This window comes from Mesitornis unicolor, unplaced genomic scaffold (genome assembly GCF_000695765.1).
Source record: "Mesitornis unicolor isolate BGI_N332 unplaced genomic scaffold, ASM69576v1 scaffold43715, whole genome shotgun sequence".
NCBI classification, from domain to species: domain Eukaryota; kingdom Metazoa; phylum Chordata; class Aves; order Mesitornithiformes; family Mesitornithidae; genus Mesitornis; species Mesitornis unicolor.
In genome coordinates this window covers 3,268-20,292 of record NW_010184349.1, presented here as the reverse complement: position 1 = coordinate 20,292, position 17,025 = coordinate 3,268, and the positions used below count along the sequence as shown (strand labels likewise).

At 36.2% G+C, this 17,025-nt stretch overlaps 1 protein-coding gene across 1 annotated transcript in view; it reads right to left on the bottom strand.

Moving 5' to 3' along the window:
- The window catches only part of CNOT10 (CCR4-NOT transcription complex, subunit 10), a 26,651-nt gene extending 10,132 nt beyond the window's left edge, over positions 1-16,519 (bottom strand). The window contains exons 1-13 of the mRNA XM_010184435.1: positions 16,375-16,519; positions 15,687-15,778; positions 14,913-15,074; positions 14,248-14,398; positions 13,114-13,259; positions 12,127-12,213; positions 11,336-11,419; positions 10,351-10,468; positions 8,190-8,339; positions 6,841-7,043; positions 3,956-4,077; positions 3,137-3,313; positions 460-540 (exon numbers count right to left, since the gene is read on the bottom strand). Coding sequence (XP_010182737.1) covers positions 460-540; positions 3,137-3,313; positions 3,956-4,077; positions 6,841-7,043; positions 8,190-8,339; positions 10,351-10,468; positions 11,336-11,419; positions 12,127-12,213; positions 13,114-13,259; positions 14,248-14,398; positions 14,913-15,074; positions 15,687-15,778; positions 16,375-16,519 — 1,718 coding nt within the window. The remainder of the gene's footprint in view (positions 1-459; positions 541-3,136; positions 3,314-3,955; positions 4,078-6,840; positions 7,044-8,189; positions 8,340-10,350; positions 10,469-11,335; positions 11,420-12,126; positions 12,214-13,113; positions 13,260-14,247; positions 14,399-14,912; positions 15,075-15,686; positions 15,779-16,374) is intronic.
- Positions 16,520-17,025: the final 506 nt, after the last annotated feature.

Here is a 17,025-nt window from a genome sequence, read left to right as displayed (position 1 = left end):
GAAAGGAGCACCGTTCTCATGGGAAAGCAGTGAAGCTGTTTTTTACCACTTTCATTTTTATTTCCATCCAACAAGCATATAATGTCATGGGAGCTGAATTCCAAACTAACCTCATCAAGGCCTTAAAGGGAAAAGGAACCATACAGTAATTTCTACCCCTGCCACAACAGTCATCGTCAGGATTTTAGCTGTGTTGTTTAGGGGACTTCAGTTTTTAGTTTTGCCTAACACATAATGCCAAGACTACAATAGCGGGATCAAACAGACTGATCTACCTTCTGAATTGAAATTCTGGATCATTTCTATGTGTTCAGACACAAAGCCCAGAAGAAAGGAAAGACAATCCTTAGAATAACAATTCAACTTGGAAGTGCCTAAAAAAAAAGATTGACTCCAGAATCATAGCACAGTTTAAGAGGGGGTTCATTTAGTGGTGAGTATTTTTTATTATTTACTTGCCTTAAATTTTCTAATTCCTGTTTCTTCAAAGGCGAAGAAGGTGGCGCAGCAATGAATTTATCCCCTTCGTGATTTTTATTGCTAGAATAAAAACAGTGTATTAATTATAAGGAGTTGCTGCAAATAACTAAAAAATTCTCAGTGTAATAAGCATTGATATTTGTTCACTCCATTTGAAAAGACAGCAGAAATTCTGTAGCCTAAAAAAACAGGGAAATTAAGCTATGCAGAAATCAAGGCACATGCTCGCAACCTAACTGTTCTAGTTGAGAAGGAAGAAGGGGGACACTCGCTAGGATTTGACTGACAGACCAAACAACCCACGCTGCTTTCCACAGCCTTGAGCTATTTTTGAAGTTCAGTGTAGGACAAGAATTCTAAACTAGGGAGATGCAGAACTCACTGCATTTGTAGCCTTTCTTCTTTTAGCTTGTAAGAAAAGCAGTAAACCAGTTCTCTCCCTCAACATGTTAATAACCAACTACATAAATATTCTAGAAAGATGACTCGCAAAGTGCTACAGCTTTCTTTAGACTTCTAGCTGACCTTTATTTCTATTATTTCAAAATATTGGGGTTTTTTTTTTTTGAATAAAAGTCCACATTCTTAAAATTATGCTTGGCTTTTTTTGGAGAGCAAATGTTCGCTCTATTTGAGAAGTGTGCAGCTTTGCTCTCCAATAAGCTGAAAGAAGCTCCTTCTGGAATGAGCTGAAGAGAAGGCTGACAGCTACACCTTGGCAGAGAGGCATGCTAGGGTTTAGTAACAAATGAAAAAATAAGAATTGAAACTGTCCACTTAACAGGAACTTCTTAATTGATGTAGTTTCATCTCCCTTTATTACAAATATGTAAAATAACTCCAACTTAGATCTTCAAAACAAATAGGAACAGACTCCAAGGAAACCTGTGCACGGTACCCTTGTAGTACATATACTTCAAGCCTTTGCCAAAACTTAGATTAAAAAAATACCCTTAACCACTGAAAGTATTCACTGTTTTCTTGTGAATAAGAGAAGAGTCTGCCTCAGAGTCAGCTCACTCAATCACTGGAATTTGCTTCAAAACCATCCTGTTCAATTAGTGTGCTTTTCTTCAAATGCCTTACATGTTTTACTGTTCTCTTACAGAGGCTCCCTTGTCAGAAGAGACAAGCCCTTAGAGAACCTTTCAGAATGTGACACACACATCAAGAACAGCCTGCTTTGTTGCTGGGTATTTTGAAATCAGCAATGACCATTGAGATACACGAGGGAGTCTTTTTTTTTTTTAAGCTGAAGAAGCATCAGGTTTTGAAAGAGAAGGTAGCAAAGGATCTTTTCCCACACAGGGCATGTTTTCTTTTCCTCACTCCTACCAGAACAAACAAAAAAAACCCCAAAAAACAAAAAAAGAGGTCTTGTCTAAGTGCCACCATTTTGCTTTCACCACTGTCCCTTAGTGGGCCCCATAAGCTTAAAATTGAAGTCTCATTTAAACCACAGCAGCTTCATCTCATTGGGCTGCATACAACTTGCCAGGGGAAGTTTTTCCTTACCCAGGTTGGAGGTTGTGAACTAAAAGAAGAAAACAAACAAAACCACAAAACTCTCTCCAGACTTTTATAAATTTGATCACTTCACAGCAAAGTGTCACCAGGAAAAGAAGAGTTACAGAGAACAGCCTTCAAATATTGTTGTAGCAGTAGCAGCCACCGACTCCCAGCCCTAGTGTATCCCCAGGAAAACTCAGAATATATGGAGACACACCTTGTGCGTATACAACACAGGATATGTGCAGTGAAACTTGACAAATGGATCTTATATTCATAAAATTTATCTTGAGTCTGACAAAACCACTATTTTTTTCATTACTTTAAGTAGTTCAAGATCTAACATAGCCACTTTTTTCCAGATTAGCTATTGTAACCCTTCCCTTCTCCAAACAGTCATTAGCTAAAGTGCAGACTATGGCCAACAAACTTCAAGAGAAATTTCGGAACACATCAACATCACAGAAAGTTAAAACACCTCCCTGTTATTTAACATTTGACATACATAGTCTACAAGTTACTTTTTCCTAAGCTTCAAGGAAAAAGATTTTTCTTAAAGTCTTTTTTTGTAAAATGGAATTTATTAAACAATAGCTCCATGCTGCTTTCCTACTTATCTTCTAAATCTAGTTTCCCATTTCTAGTCCCACACAAACACCACAAAGCATACTAAGGCTGATGAATGTCAAATCTAATCATGGAGAAATGTTCACAACTGAGTTGCTAGACATTTCTATATCGAATCAAGCACATGGCGCACGTGCACACACACACAAAGTCACTATAACATGTGAAACTTCACTTACAATTAGAGAAATACCAATATGCACTGCAGGAGGGTGTGGGAAAACATAACATTTGCAGCAAAGAAAAGAAGATGGCCAGTGAAAAAAAAGAATTTCACTGTCTAATTTATTAGAATTGTCAGGAATGGTAGGAATCAACTCAGTATTTTATTCTTAAATTAGCATACCAGCAATTAAAGCAATAAGCAGCTAACTGATTTCCTTGGATATCCCAACACTGCTAAGAGAATATACAAATATGCTATTTTTTTGCTGGGCAAACAGGATAGGTAGCAGACACAGACTGTTAGCCTAGAATTACTTTGGACAAAAAAGAAATGTTTATATGCAGTTCTGCTTACCTGCATGCTTCACTGCTTTCACTGTTTTCTGTATTTCCCCCCAGCTGGTTACTAGTTTTAGATCCATTTTCCTGCTTTGGCTCCTGCTGATCTTCTGGCAGTAGTAGCAAGGCATTTCTTAGACAAATCGCTGCAAATTCCATACTGGCTACAGGTATTGCTGAGGACTGCCCATCACTTAAAGAGACACAGAAGGTAGCCAGTGAGTAGCAATCCTACTAAATTAAAAAATAAAAGCAGAGCTCCAGAAAGAGCTGAAGGCAAACTTTATCCTAAAAAAGTTAAATCATGTTTTAATATAACACAATTTATGAAGACATCTGTATATTGTTATTTTCATATACAAAAAGTACACCACGGTGTCCAAATAGAGTGGGCAGATTCAACAACACAACTACAAGAAATTCTTGTTTTTCTTGACTTCAGTTCCTGAAGTTTTAATGACAGAGCAACTAGATTCTACCTGCACTTTTCTAAAGTGGATTACTGAAAAACTACTTTTTTTTAAGTGAGGAAAAGAGGACAGATTTAGCTAACTGGAAATATAAATTTCAGATAAATCAATTTTAAGCTTTAACGTCCCTTAGTTATCAAGAACACCCAGTTAAGCCCTCTGCTGGCCATCATAGAGAAGGCACCCAAGTGATGTTTAATAAGTAGGACTCCTCAAGCATTTTATGATGCATCCCTCCTTACTGTGTTAATAATTCCAAAATGAACAGTTATTCCATGACAGTTGTAAAAACTCCTGATAATCAGATACATATCCTTACCAAAGATATGATAACAAAATAAAGAGCCCATGGAACACATACTTACTTATAAACAACATTCTGTATTGACTGGGATGCTAGGACTATCTTACGGTGATAGCCTTGACCTACTATAGATTGCACAATTCCCTTTTTGCTGGGTAGACCTTTAGTTTCTTGTTCTGATGTCTAAAAGAAAAAAAAAAAGGACTAAAATATGAAGGCTGTTGAATAAGAGCTTGACAAAACAAGTGAAAGCTGAAAGAAGACTTTGAACCCTGTTAAAATGTAAGAATTAACCGTTTACATGGGTACAGGTTTAAATCTTAAGTACCACGAAGGATCAGGCACCTTCTATTGTCTTTGTGTTGCAGAGGGATTTTATTGCACACAGTGTAACCACAGATTAGTCCTGACAGCTTGTCTGATAGCCTACTGACCTAGTTTCTCCTCTGTTTTGAAAGCAAAAGAACAATGAATCAAGTCGCATTAAAAGAACTGCTAGGATACCTACAAAGAAATCATACAATCAGACACATATATATAAAATATTCAGAACTGGCACTGCAACGCTTGCCATCTTCTCTCCCTGCTTACGCAGCATTCAAAATGCTTTCGGAAAAAGCTACTCTCAAGCCATTCCACGGGGAAGATGAAGCTGAACTACAACACATGCAAATTTACATTAAATTAACAGATTTTTGAGTACGCAGACATTCTGAGGAGCAAACGAACTTAAAGCACCCTAATTGCAAGTCCCAAGAATTCTCTTTACACCATATTTACTGGTGTTTGTGTGTTCTACCAGGAGTCATCTTAACAACTTTGTTGGTAAGTAAAAGTGATGAAGAGTCACAGTTGTGAGGAAAAAGTTATCATCCTAAATCTGTATTTTAAAAAGCTATCACTTTTCAGAAAATCTATCAATCAGAATCTATTGGAAGAAGAATACTGATGTTATAAAAGCATTTACTGTCAAAAAAACCAAACATACAATGGGTTTGGATATGAAGCACATATTTTGGAATAGGTATTAAAAAACTGCCCCATGAGGGTCTTTCCCTTTTCCAGACTCCTAAACACTGCCCTTGGAAACAGAACCCTAGCTTTGGGTTTTTTTGCCACAAAACCTATGCTAACCCAGTCTCCCATACTCAGCTTTCCACTAGAGATGATCAGCTGTGCCTTCTTTATCTATGCGTGATTTGTAACCAGGATAGACACAGAAAACTGCAAGATCAGGAAGCTGCTTTTACTGCACTTGCTGTGCTTTATAAAACTCAGAAGTATCTGACAACAGCAGATAGCATATACACAAAGTCAGCATGGTTTTGACCCAACACTCTTGAAACTTCAATGCTGTGCGTGTGAAATGAAGACATAAGCAAATCTCATCTATAAGGCTATAAAGCTGTAAATTTTCTGAAATAGAGACACCAAAACAATGAGCAGCTTAGAGATTCCCAAGGGGAAATTTATATTTAAAAGGATTCAGACAGTATGCAGTAAAAAAAGGCACAGAGGCTACTCAAAGAGTGAAAACAGAGAATTCATGGTGGAGGAAGGGAACCCAAGAGTGAATATAGTTGTTTGTTCAATTAATCTCAACCATCCCATGCATTGAGTGAAATGGGCATACTCTGGAAATAACTGCATGGGATCATGTAATTGTAATTACATCAGCCCACCCACACACAAGAAGGGTGAATTACCAACTTTACTATCTGCTAAAACAATAGCAACATACTCTGCTGGATAGATATATGTTTCTCCTACTATTCCAGCTAAAATTTAAGCTAAAACCTCATTGTTTCAGAAGCAGTAATGCAATTCCTGAGTCTAAACATAAAAATCCAAGATGTTTCAGTGAAAAATTTTCAAAAAAAAAGAAAAACAACCCTTCCACTTCAAAGTACCAGCAAGAAAATTTATCAAAGTTGTTCCTGTACATCACACCTCAAAGTGAGTATCAAACCTCCAAAAGCAGGCACAAGAAATTTCCCTCCTTAGATACAAATGATCACTGACTCCAATCTCACCTTCTTATTTCTGCAATCCAGGAACAGAAATCCTTGGAAGTGCAGAACATAATACAGAGAAAAGATCTTGAGCAAGTTTAATTCTTCCATTCACACAAAAACAATGCCATAATTACTTGTGGGGTTGCTTTGTTGTTTGTTTTCAGTACATACCATATATTGCTTTTATGTAAGTTTTATGCATATATAAATATACGTAAACCCCATGATTTTGCAACCAATATTAAAAATGAGGGTGGAAAGCTGCAGCATCATAAAATACCCATAAATAGTAAGTCAAACTATTAAAGTTAGTATCCACATTTTAAGTAGAGAGCATTCACTACAGAAAGAACATACTGCTTCCTGTTAAAGTGATTAGAAAACAACACAAGTTTCTTTCCAAACAGCTTTGTTTCTTTCTAAAATTATTTCAAGACAAAGGTAAACCATCAGATGACTTAGAGAAATCTAATGCGCTTCAAACCAATTCAGAATTACCCATTCGGGTGGGTTGAAATGCCAAAGGGGTGTGATGGCAAATTGCCAAAAAAAACCCCCATGCTTAACATGTCTCTCCAAGAAAAAAGAAATAACTTTATAGAAGAGCAGCTCTAACAGCCACTTACGTGCTTTTGTCTCATCTCACACCAACCTTTCAAATAGCTTACTCAAATTATTCGGGTCTTAGAAGAGTCAGTTAAACACTGGGTCTCAAGACAGTTTCTATGGTGGTTTTCCTCCACCTTTGGCAGCTTCAGATTAAACACACAAACATGTATATACAAAAATAATTAACCTGGACCTACACAAATGTGTTGCAACATCAGACCTTTAAAGTGCATAGTTCAACTCAAAGTATTATTTCTTCCTTTCAGTGATCACATGTATTTCATCACTGCAATCAAAATCAGGAATGTGCAAGTCTACTTACCCCCTTATTGGCAGCGATGCAGCACTCTGCTATTCTCAGCCAAAGACGAGGGTTGGAGTGATAAACCTGGACTGCCTCAATCAGGCATTCAAAGGCCGCCAAGGGCCTCCCAATGTGCAAGAGCTGAATTCCACAATTGTAGAGCAACTCATACCGTTTGTTAGTCAGTAGCGTACACATGGGTCTCCCTGAAAACTTTTTACCTGCAGAAGAGGATTATAACATATTGGACGTGCAGCCCAGGACAGCAGAAAACATAACTCTGGGGGGAGCAGGGAAGTTGTGGGAAACACCCAAACCCTACCAAAAAACTTTTCACTTGCCTCCCTCTGTAAATAAATTCCTTCCACATCAAAGCTAATACCAAAGACAGATTAATTGTATTCTTCGTAAAGGTTGAAGTACATTAAATGCTAACCACCTATGTTTCTTGTCACACAAGCTAAATGTTATATAGTAATACAGGATTCCAGATTTGTGAGGATACACGTCTTTGGTACACATATTCCAGAAGAAAACCACTTTGCATTTAAAAAGCATAAAACATTTTATGTCTTCACACTGGTACCTAAGACTGCACTTAGTTAGGTCTGGGGAAGAATAGAAAAAAAAACAATGACAAGTGTGATAATAACTAAATTTTAAAGAAAACAAGAAATTAAAAAATATCACTTCATCATTAAAGCATTTACTTGGAAGAGAAAAAACGTAAAGTATATTAATCAAAGCAAGAAAACTTAAGATGTTTATTTTCTTGTCTTCTGTACACTTTCAACAAAAGTAGATGGATAAAACCAACCATAAAACTAAAAATGTGTTTCTCATACAAGCCTGGGAATTGTTCAGTAAAAATCTGAGAAGTACACCATCTTCCAAATGCCATTTTAATGGTATAGCATTGCATACTTTCTGTATCTTCCGAGTTCAAAACAAAACAAAAACCCAACCCACACATCCTTCAAGTCCTGATGATTCTACCTACTGTCAGCAGGACTGTAAGCAACAGCTTTAATGATGCATAATAGGTTACAGAAACTTTGTCCTATTGCCCTGGCTGATGGTCAAAGATTATAAACAAGAGAAACGTAACTGTCCCAGCCTCCTGGCACATCAAAGAAAATGGCAAAACCTCAACATATTTCATCATCATCATCTATGATAAAATCTATAGCAACAGCAACTATACTCTGAAATCAAGTTACGATCAAAATTCTCACCCTCCTTAACCTGTCCTCTCCAAAGCAATGCAATAGGAATTTTGTTTATAACTACCAAAAGCTTCTATCCTCTATTTTCTTGATACACCCACCCCTCTTCCACCACCTGTTTTCATCTCTTAAAAGTCTTACCTGGATCTGAGCTGCCTGTTCCTAGCTGTGCACATGCATTATCGTTTTCTTGCAAGGCTTTTTTAAAGTAAAAAATTCCTAAATTGTGCTTTCCCATTGCAAAGTGGATGCAGCCGAGATTGTTCCAGAACATACACCTTAAGCATTCACCTGAGGGAACAGCAAAAGATCATTTTTGTAAACTGAAAAATGTCACTGAGCCCATAAAATGCTCCTACCACCCTCTTGCGGGTCAGCATATTATGGTAGTTTATTAAACACGTTCTTCAGTAAGATGTTCCTGGATTATGCAGCTACAGTCCTGCCTCACAAGCAGTTTAACAACTTACATTTCTGTACATCTTTCTAGTTGGCTTAGACCATTGACCTGAAATGACCTACATAAAAAGCAGCCACATAGTTCCAGATCTTACGTGGCATGTTCTAGGAGAAGCAGGTATAAAGCCAATTTGATAGACTGCAAGTTGAAGTAAGTTCACATGGAGGTTTTTGTGTAGTATTTAACATGCAAGCACTTCAAGTTTTCTTAATAGATGGCTCTTGCAAAAAAGGCAATTCTCAAATTATGTTACCTGCTTAAGATTCACAAAATAAAACAAATATATCAACCTAACCATACAAGCAAGAAATATATTCTCCTTCCTAATATATCTATATGTCTAGGTGACACTGTGAGAAGCTCCATCTAAATAATAAAGGACAAAAAATTAAACTTTTGACTTATCTGCTGGTAACTGAAGTTTTACACAATCAAACAACTCACCACAAAAACCCACAAAAAAAAACCAAAACCAAAAGCCACCTTAAAAATCCAAACGATCAAAAGCCAGACCATTAGCAAATTAACCAGACATTACTTTAATCATAACCTAGCAAGACTAAGTGAACATTCTACTGTGCAAAACAGCCAGTGCAAAAAAACTACATGAAAATAAAATATTCCAGAAAATGTTTATATTTTTAATATTTTCCATTAAAATTATCTGTAAATACAGAAGTTTACAAAATTTATTCAATCTTGTGATTCCCATGGTCAACTCTGCTACTTCTATCCTCTAAATTGCAACCTATACAGCAATATCTACCAGATAAAAGATCTTACAGCACAAGAAATTAAGAATGCTATCACAAAACCAGCATTGAACATAGTAAAGAAGTTCAGTAGTTTTACAGTGCAAGTATTTTTTGAAGCCCTAATGCTCTACTGACACAAGAGACAGCTTTCTCTCTGGATTTTAACAGAGTTTTTGAAATAGTCAACTAAAATCTCAAATATACTTAAATAATACCATACACAGTAAGTGTATATATACACAGTGTATTTATAGTATATAAATAACTTTCATATCTAAAAAAGTATGCACATTTATGTGCTGTTATATCTGTGTATGTGTACATGTATACACTTTCTAGATATAAAAGTAACTTAAAATAGCATACAACAGAAATAAAACCCTAACACTTCTTAAACGTTTGCATTTCCCCCACAATAACCATTACAACTGCTATAGTCTCCTCACTGAGTACAATCTGAAATCTCATTTCTAGATCCAGTACATTACCTTTTGTTTCAGGTCTTGATTTAGAGACCCAAATACAAACCCTGCAAATATTACATTTACACCTTCACAAAACCAATTCCTTAGACAACCACTGCATTGTCTAGAAGAATGTTTCACAGAATCTCAGGAGTTGGAAGGGACCTCAAAAGATCATTCAGTCCAACCTCCCTGACAGAGCAGGATCACCTAGACCAGGTCACACAGGAACACGTCCTGGTGGGTTTTGAATGTCTCCAGAGAAGGAGAGTCCACAACCTCTCTGGGCAGCCTGTGCCAGTGCTCTGTAACCCTTACAGTGAAAAAGTTTTTCCTCGTGTTCAGATTGAACCTCCTATGCTCCAGCTTGCACCCATTGCCCCTTGTCCTGTCATTGGCTAACACTGAGAAGAGCCTGGCTCCTTCCTCCTGCCACTTTAATGAAAAACACAGTGTTACATGAAGGAGTACAAGAAGAAAGACAACATGTCCAGCATATAAACCCATGACATTCAGGGCCTACTCCCTTAAGTAATCATTAATATGCTTAAAACTACTATCAATGGTTAGTCCTATTATACTAAACTTTTACATATTTATAGGATAAAGGTTTTCTATTTTACCTGTTTTCATGAAGCCAGGATGTTCAGCAATGTTGGCACTGTTTAGAAGTTTCACCGCTTTACGATAATTGCCCCTCAAATACTCAAAATTGCTTTTAAGAAAGAGTGAAGGAGCTGACTGTGAAGAAGACAACAGTTAGTTTTCTTGTTTTACAATTTCTACTGCTTGCTCCTACTTCCATTTTAAAAACACATGGGCTTAGGCCTTAATACTTTCACAAAGTAGCATTTCTCTGTTGAGCACATGAATAACACTCACTTCCTCCGAACTACAGAACTATGCATACTCTTTGTTACTGCTCTAAAACCCAACATTATTCTAGAGAACTGTGTCATGGCAATGGCTAAATGCAGAGGATGTCCTTTTCTCTAAGAGGATCTTTCTCCAACCTATCTTCTAGTACATTCCTCCCCAGACTTCCCTCCTTGTGGAGTTCAACAACTTCCTCCTGGGCTGTGATCTTGGTCAGCCAAGAGAGACCTCATAATCCAGAAGGATTTCTGTCAAACTAGCAGCTGTTGAGACTGTCAACAAAAGGCAAGTGCTCTCCTCCCATTCCCTGCTCCTCAGTTTAATGCAGAATGTATCTGGGATAGTGGACATAATTCTGAGTTTAGAACTCTTATATAAAAAAAACCAAGAAACTGCTTTCTAGCAAGAGGTAAGCCTCCAAAAATTAACAAAAAGAAAAAAAACAACAACAAAAACACAAAAACCTCACAAAAACCTCCTGCATATCCCAAAATTAATATTTTATGAAACTTTTTGGTATTATTAACAAAGTGCATTTTTCTGAGCAACTGAAAACGGCACAAATAAGAAAGCTCTACATTAATCACACTTGCAGAAAATAGATTACAAACCCAATAAAGCATTATTCCAGACATCCATTCTCCACAAGAACTTTGTAATTAAAGTTTGCAAATTCAGTTTTAAGACAGAACAGATCTAGAGAAGTAAAACAACAGCCTTAAGAATACTTACATTTCCAGCTGTATTCATAACAGACTTGATCTCCCTTTTGCATGCTTTTAGTGACTTCATCTGGATATAGGCTCTCACCTTATACTGTTAAAAAATTGTTAAATAAAATCAATAACTCATGCAGGTTTGCAAGATAAACCTTACATAGAGATTTATTACAGAAAATTTCTTAAAAATAAATAGTAAAACACTTCAAAAAGCCTTCCTAAAAAATAAGTTCTATTGATACTTTCAAAAACAAATTTATAGGCTCTGTATTTACAGTAAGCAGACGCACATTTTGTTCAATGGTCATCAGCTACTCTATTCAAAGAGATACTAGCACTTAAAATTACAAACTAATTAAAATAATCTAACCTGTTCATCTCAGACATTTACCTACTAATAGGTAATAAAATACTAATTTACTAATAAGTAAATTCTGATAAGATAAGCATTTTGTTTCTTCACAAATTTTTCACAGAACAGTACAGTGAAACAAAACCTCAGCTGATTTAAACTGCTGGAGGTCTAATAGGTACTAAGTCAGTGCAGCTAAGTGTGGTTTAACAAAATTACGATAAACTGCAGGAAAATTAGTCATTTTTGTGTGTGTTAGGTCCATTTTTCCTGTACATGGCTCTTAAAAACAAGGAAGAGTTAGATAAATTCATTCTTTTGTTTGACAACATGAAATTTATAGAGAGACATAGTATCACAATTCATACTGAACTAGATTTGAAGCAGATGGCATTTGGTTTTTAGAAAAACTTGAACTGACCTTCTTGTATAAATAATACGCAGACACTTACCTGATGTATCTTAGATTTAGCAACTTCTATTAGAGCTCCACTTTCAGCTTTCTGATTTGAGGAATCTTTATTTGTATTATTACCTGACTGGATGTCAAACAAAATAAAAGGAATTGTTACCATTAGGTACCATTTAGTTTGAAGATTCTTTCATAAGCTATTTTTAAGAATCTCACATGAAGAAGAAAAATAACTATTTAATAGTAAAAAAACACACATCCCACCAAATACTGTAACTTCAGCTTAATCAAAATCCAAGAACTACCACACCAGCCTATGAAGAGCAGAATTCCATATAACATTAGTGTTATGCTATGTTGCTCTGCAGTTGACGTATCTTAAGAGCTCTCTTTACTCAGAAGGATGATATGCACAATCTAGAGTCTCTCTTTAATATTTCCTTCAGTAGAATTACTATATACTTAAAGATAAAATGTTTTATCTTGTGACATTTCATCAACAGCAAAAGACTGATGTGAGCAAAAGACTCTTTTCACATACAAGCCACTACTCACTCTACTGATTTCTCCAAAAAGACACACAGAAAAGATTTCACTTCAAAGTATGCCTCATACTTTCAGATAATATGTAAAAAAAAGATGCTTGATTTCCCATATTACGGTAGGCAACTGCAATTCCTCTCTGACCCTGACTTCCCTTTCAAACTTAGGGTCTCATATGGTCATAATCCAAAACAAAAACCAGAAAATTACATATATTTGACCCTGAAGACAACTGTCTTTCCAATGCAAGTCTCTGACGTAAGGAACACTTCTTAGCTCCCTGGGAGTAAGAGAAAAGGGTGAAAGAGAGGGAATTAAAAGCTCCTGTATTAACTCAGTTACTGACATGTATAAGTTGCTGTCTGAAGTTACAGGCAATCTAACAGTTTTATAATTAAAAAGCATTTTAAAAGAGCAATTTTGGATTGAGTTAAAGCATACCTCTGGTTAAGACTCAGTGGCATTTATATGATTTTAAGCTTACCTCATTTTTTCCATTCTTGCTGTTATTGTTGCCCTGTGAAATCATTTTTTCCAGAACAGCGAGCAGATGCAAGGCTCTCTCAGCTTGGAAAGTCAGCAGGTATAAGTCTACTAGCAAGAAGCACACAGCTTGGGCAAACTTCTCTTCTGTATAAAACAAAGGAGTAAAAATGGTTTTACAACTAATACCAATCCTTCCAAAGACTGAACAAAAAAAAAATTGTCTATAAAGTGCATCTAGGCAACACTATGAGAAAAATGAATATATTACACAAAAAATGCAGACATTTACACCATGTAGATAAGTACGTATACTGAAAAAAAAACATAACAACATCAGCATAAAAGCATAGGCTAAGGACAGCTTAACATGTATTTCATGTTTATAGATTTTGAGAATTTGTCTAGTCAGATCAGCACCAAAGATCCAGCTTCTAAATAGCTAGATGGAGCCAAAGGCATAGGTAGAATCCCACAGAATTTGAAAGGATTCCCTACAAACACATGTCTGCTTGGCTAACTTCCCAGAGTATGTCCCAAACAGGCATAATGAAAACTGGGAAGAATTGAAGGAAAAAACACAGTAGCACTTACTTAATTTATTGAGACACACACACATACATCCTTCAGCCTCATCAGCTCCGAAATTCAACAAGGATTATGAAGTCATTTCATACAAGTATGGTAATTCTACTACACAGGGTGTCATAGCTCAAAAACTGGATACTTTCTATGCAGATATGAGCACATACAATTATGTATGATCTCATGTCAGTATTTAAAAATGCGAGTGTTCTGACAAATACACTCCAACCCATGAAGCTGTATGATGACTCAAAGTACTACATTTTAGATAATTTAATTAGCTTGTACATATTATTTACATAAATACCTTTTTTGTTAAAAATCCATTTCAGTTTCATTAGACTTGTCTGCTAAATGTCTCTGAAGTACCTTCCCCCCAAATTCAATTGTTGTCCTTGATATAAGTAAAACATGTTCTTCATTCCTAAGCCTACCCACTTTTGTAGTTATTTTGCAGGCAATTCACAAATCACTCATCTGATAGTGAGAAAGAGCAGATGATCTTCCTGCAGCTATGGCATGAACAAAACTCTTGTTGCTGTCTACATACCAAAAGGTTCTATAAACTGGTACAGCTTTTCCCCAACTGATATAGCTTCAGTATACTGACGCAGATGATACAAAATAACGGCTTGATTGTAGTACAGCATGCTATTTTCAACATCATCCAAACCATCCATTTCTTCAACAGCAGAGTGAACCTAAAAAAAAAAGCCAACCAGCACTTTTTCATTGAACTTTCAATACATGTGATTTTTAAAAGTGTCAAATATTATAAAAATACAAATATATTAATTTGTCTAAAGATAAGTCAGTAAAAGTTATAAGCTAATGAATCTTACTGTTATTCAACATAAATCCAGCAAAAAAAAGTACAATTAATTTGAAAGAGTAGTAAAATAGTATTTTCACTTTTTTATTATTTCACAAACTATCTCAGGTTAAGGAACTTTCTACTGAAAGAACATAGTGGGTCTTAGAGTCTCTGAAATATTTCAAATTCATATTAATTGCAACAATAACTGAAAACACTACTATAAAAACCGTGTACTAAACGATTAAACAGACTCAAAGGTTTAACAGTAATGTTACTTTCTTATTCCTTTGTTAAGTGTAGAGGACATGAGGCAGAAGTTTTACTCCTGTTTCACTAGATGATCTCACCACCATTAATACTATTCAAAATCAAATACCACATCAATATGTTCACCTTACCTGGTTCTTCAGCTGATTAAGGGTTTGTCTCAAATTGTCTGTGGTAGACTGGTTACTTTTATAGAACTCCACAACAGCAGTATTCAAAGTTATTTTGTAGTCATCTTTGTTTATGTCTTGAAGGGTATTCAGGTGTTGTAAACAGGCATCATAGTTTCCAGCCTAGAAAGTGCACACGCACCAGAAACATGCATTTGACGAGACAGTTTAAAACTAGCAGGCTACTAAGTTTTAATGAAAGTATTCTCTAAGTTTAGAGAGCAAAGCAGTGCCTCCTTTATCAACAGCAAATGAAGCAAACTAAGCATCTACACACATTTCGTTATTTATGCAGATACAGAACATAGCAAGATGCTAAAACGAAAAAGGTTTGTTTGTTTGTTTCTTTTAAAATACATGTGGTTCCTCTAAGCCCGTTAACACAACATTTTTGGCTTGAAGCAATTAACTCTTCAGAGAGATCATGTATTTCCAACACTGACAGAACAGCAGCCTGCTTCTTGTAATTAACTCATTAGACAGTTTAGATGTATGAAGTTTTGAGAATCAAGATTAAACATGCTCTTGCACACTTTGTTCAGGTTTTTCTTTCAGTCTTCTCATATCATAGCAGACAGAAAACACATATGCTGGCTTTAGAACGAGGGCTGCTTTTGATACAATAAGCTGTTAATTCATTTGCAACTGTGCTAAGAACACAGGAAAAATAATTATATAAGCCCATTTAGCAGTTATGTGGTAAATTAGAAGGCTCAGAGTCCGGCTCTGTCTTACCAGAAAAGCTTGTAATGCACTGCTCGACAACTCCTTTTCCTGATCAGTAATCCCAGAAGTACCTGCCGCTTCATGTTTCTCGGTACCTTGATCTGTAACATGGGCAGAAGATTACAAGAAAATTTGCAAAGGTGATGACAGCTATTCAGCTTAAAAAAAATTGTTCCTTCCAGTTCTCAACATCCTCCTGCCAGTACAAGTAACTTTCTAGCCAACTGCAGCACTGTCTCCCTACTACACTAAAATCTCTCAAGTTATCCTGTACTCCTAATGAACTCTTTATAAAATGTAAATGCAATAATTCCAGCTACTTTGCTCTGCTCCATCAATAACCAAAGTCCAGCAAGTTAACTGACAACTAGTACATCTTATGGCTCTCTTTAAAGCTGCAATCATACACTAGGAATGTCTTCATTTGCACAAAAATTAGCAGTGAAGGGCCACACATCATTAAGTACAACACTGGGTTAGATAAAAAAACCCATGCAGCCTGTACGCTGCTTCCTAAACAGCAAGCAAGGGATACTTTAGGGAACACAAAAAACAGCAAACACTGGCACTTCCACCCAGTTCCCTGCTTTGGAAGAAGAAGTCTCCCTAAATGAGAGACTGCAATTGAACCACCATTGCTAATCAACGACAGCTGAAATTTCTTGAATTTCGTAGTGAAAGCTTTGCTCTGACCTACCTTTTGCTATCTTAATAGGCAAGATAGGCTTTGTAAATGCAATGTCTTCTTCCTCTTCCCTAGAATTCACAGATGTTACACAAACACTGCTCATTTTGTTTTCACTTTGAAAATGTTTATCTGTGAGCTCCGCTGCAAAATCCATTCCCCATCATGACCAATGTATCTGGATCTTCTGCTAGTGAGTATGAAACTTCACAAATACAAGACAAACAACAACAGGAAGAGGCAACCAAACCTCAGAAGATTCATCAATTAAGATACACAGTAGGAATAAAGCAGATTTAGTAATCTATTCCCAGTTCATGCTTGTTGCTGGGAAGATAGGGAGATCCTTTCAACCTGCATTCAAGATGCCAATGAAGTTGAGATTTTAAAACTCCAACAATCTTACATGCACAAGCTATGAAGTAACCCACTGTGATTTAGACAAAACTCAGGATTCAGCAATTTCAGTACTCTGGAAGGACGGATTCTCAAGGGCCTACAGAACTGCATGTACCAGTTATAAAATCTGGTAGTGTGTAAGGCACTGATCAACATCCCTTGCATAGGAAAAAAACAAAAACAAAAAAGCTCACAAAATTTTTGATGGGTCAAAGTTTTCCACAGCAAAAGAGGAAAGGAACAAGAAGCTCCTCTCCTTCAAGC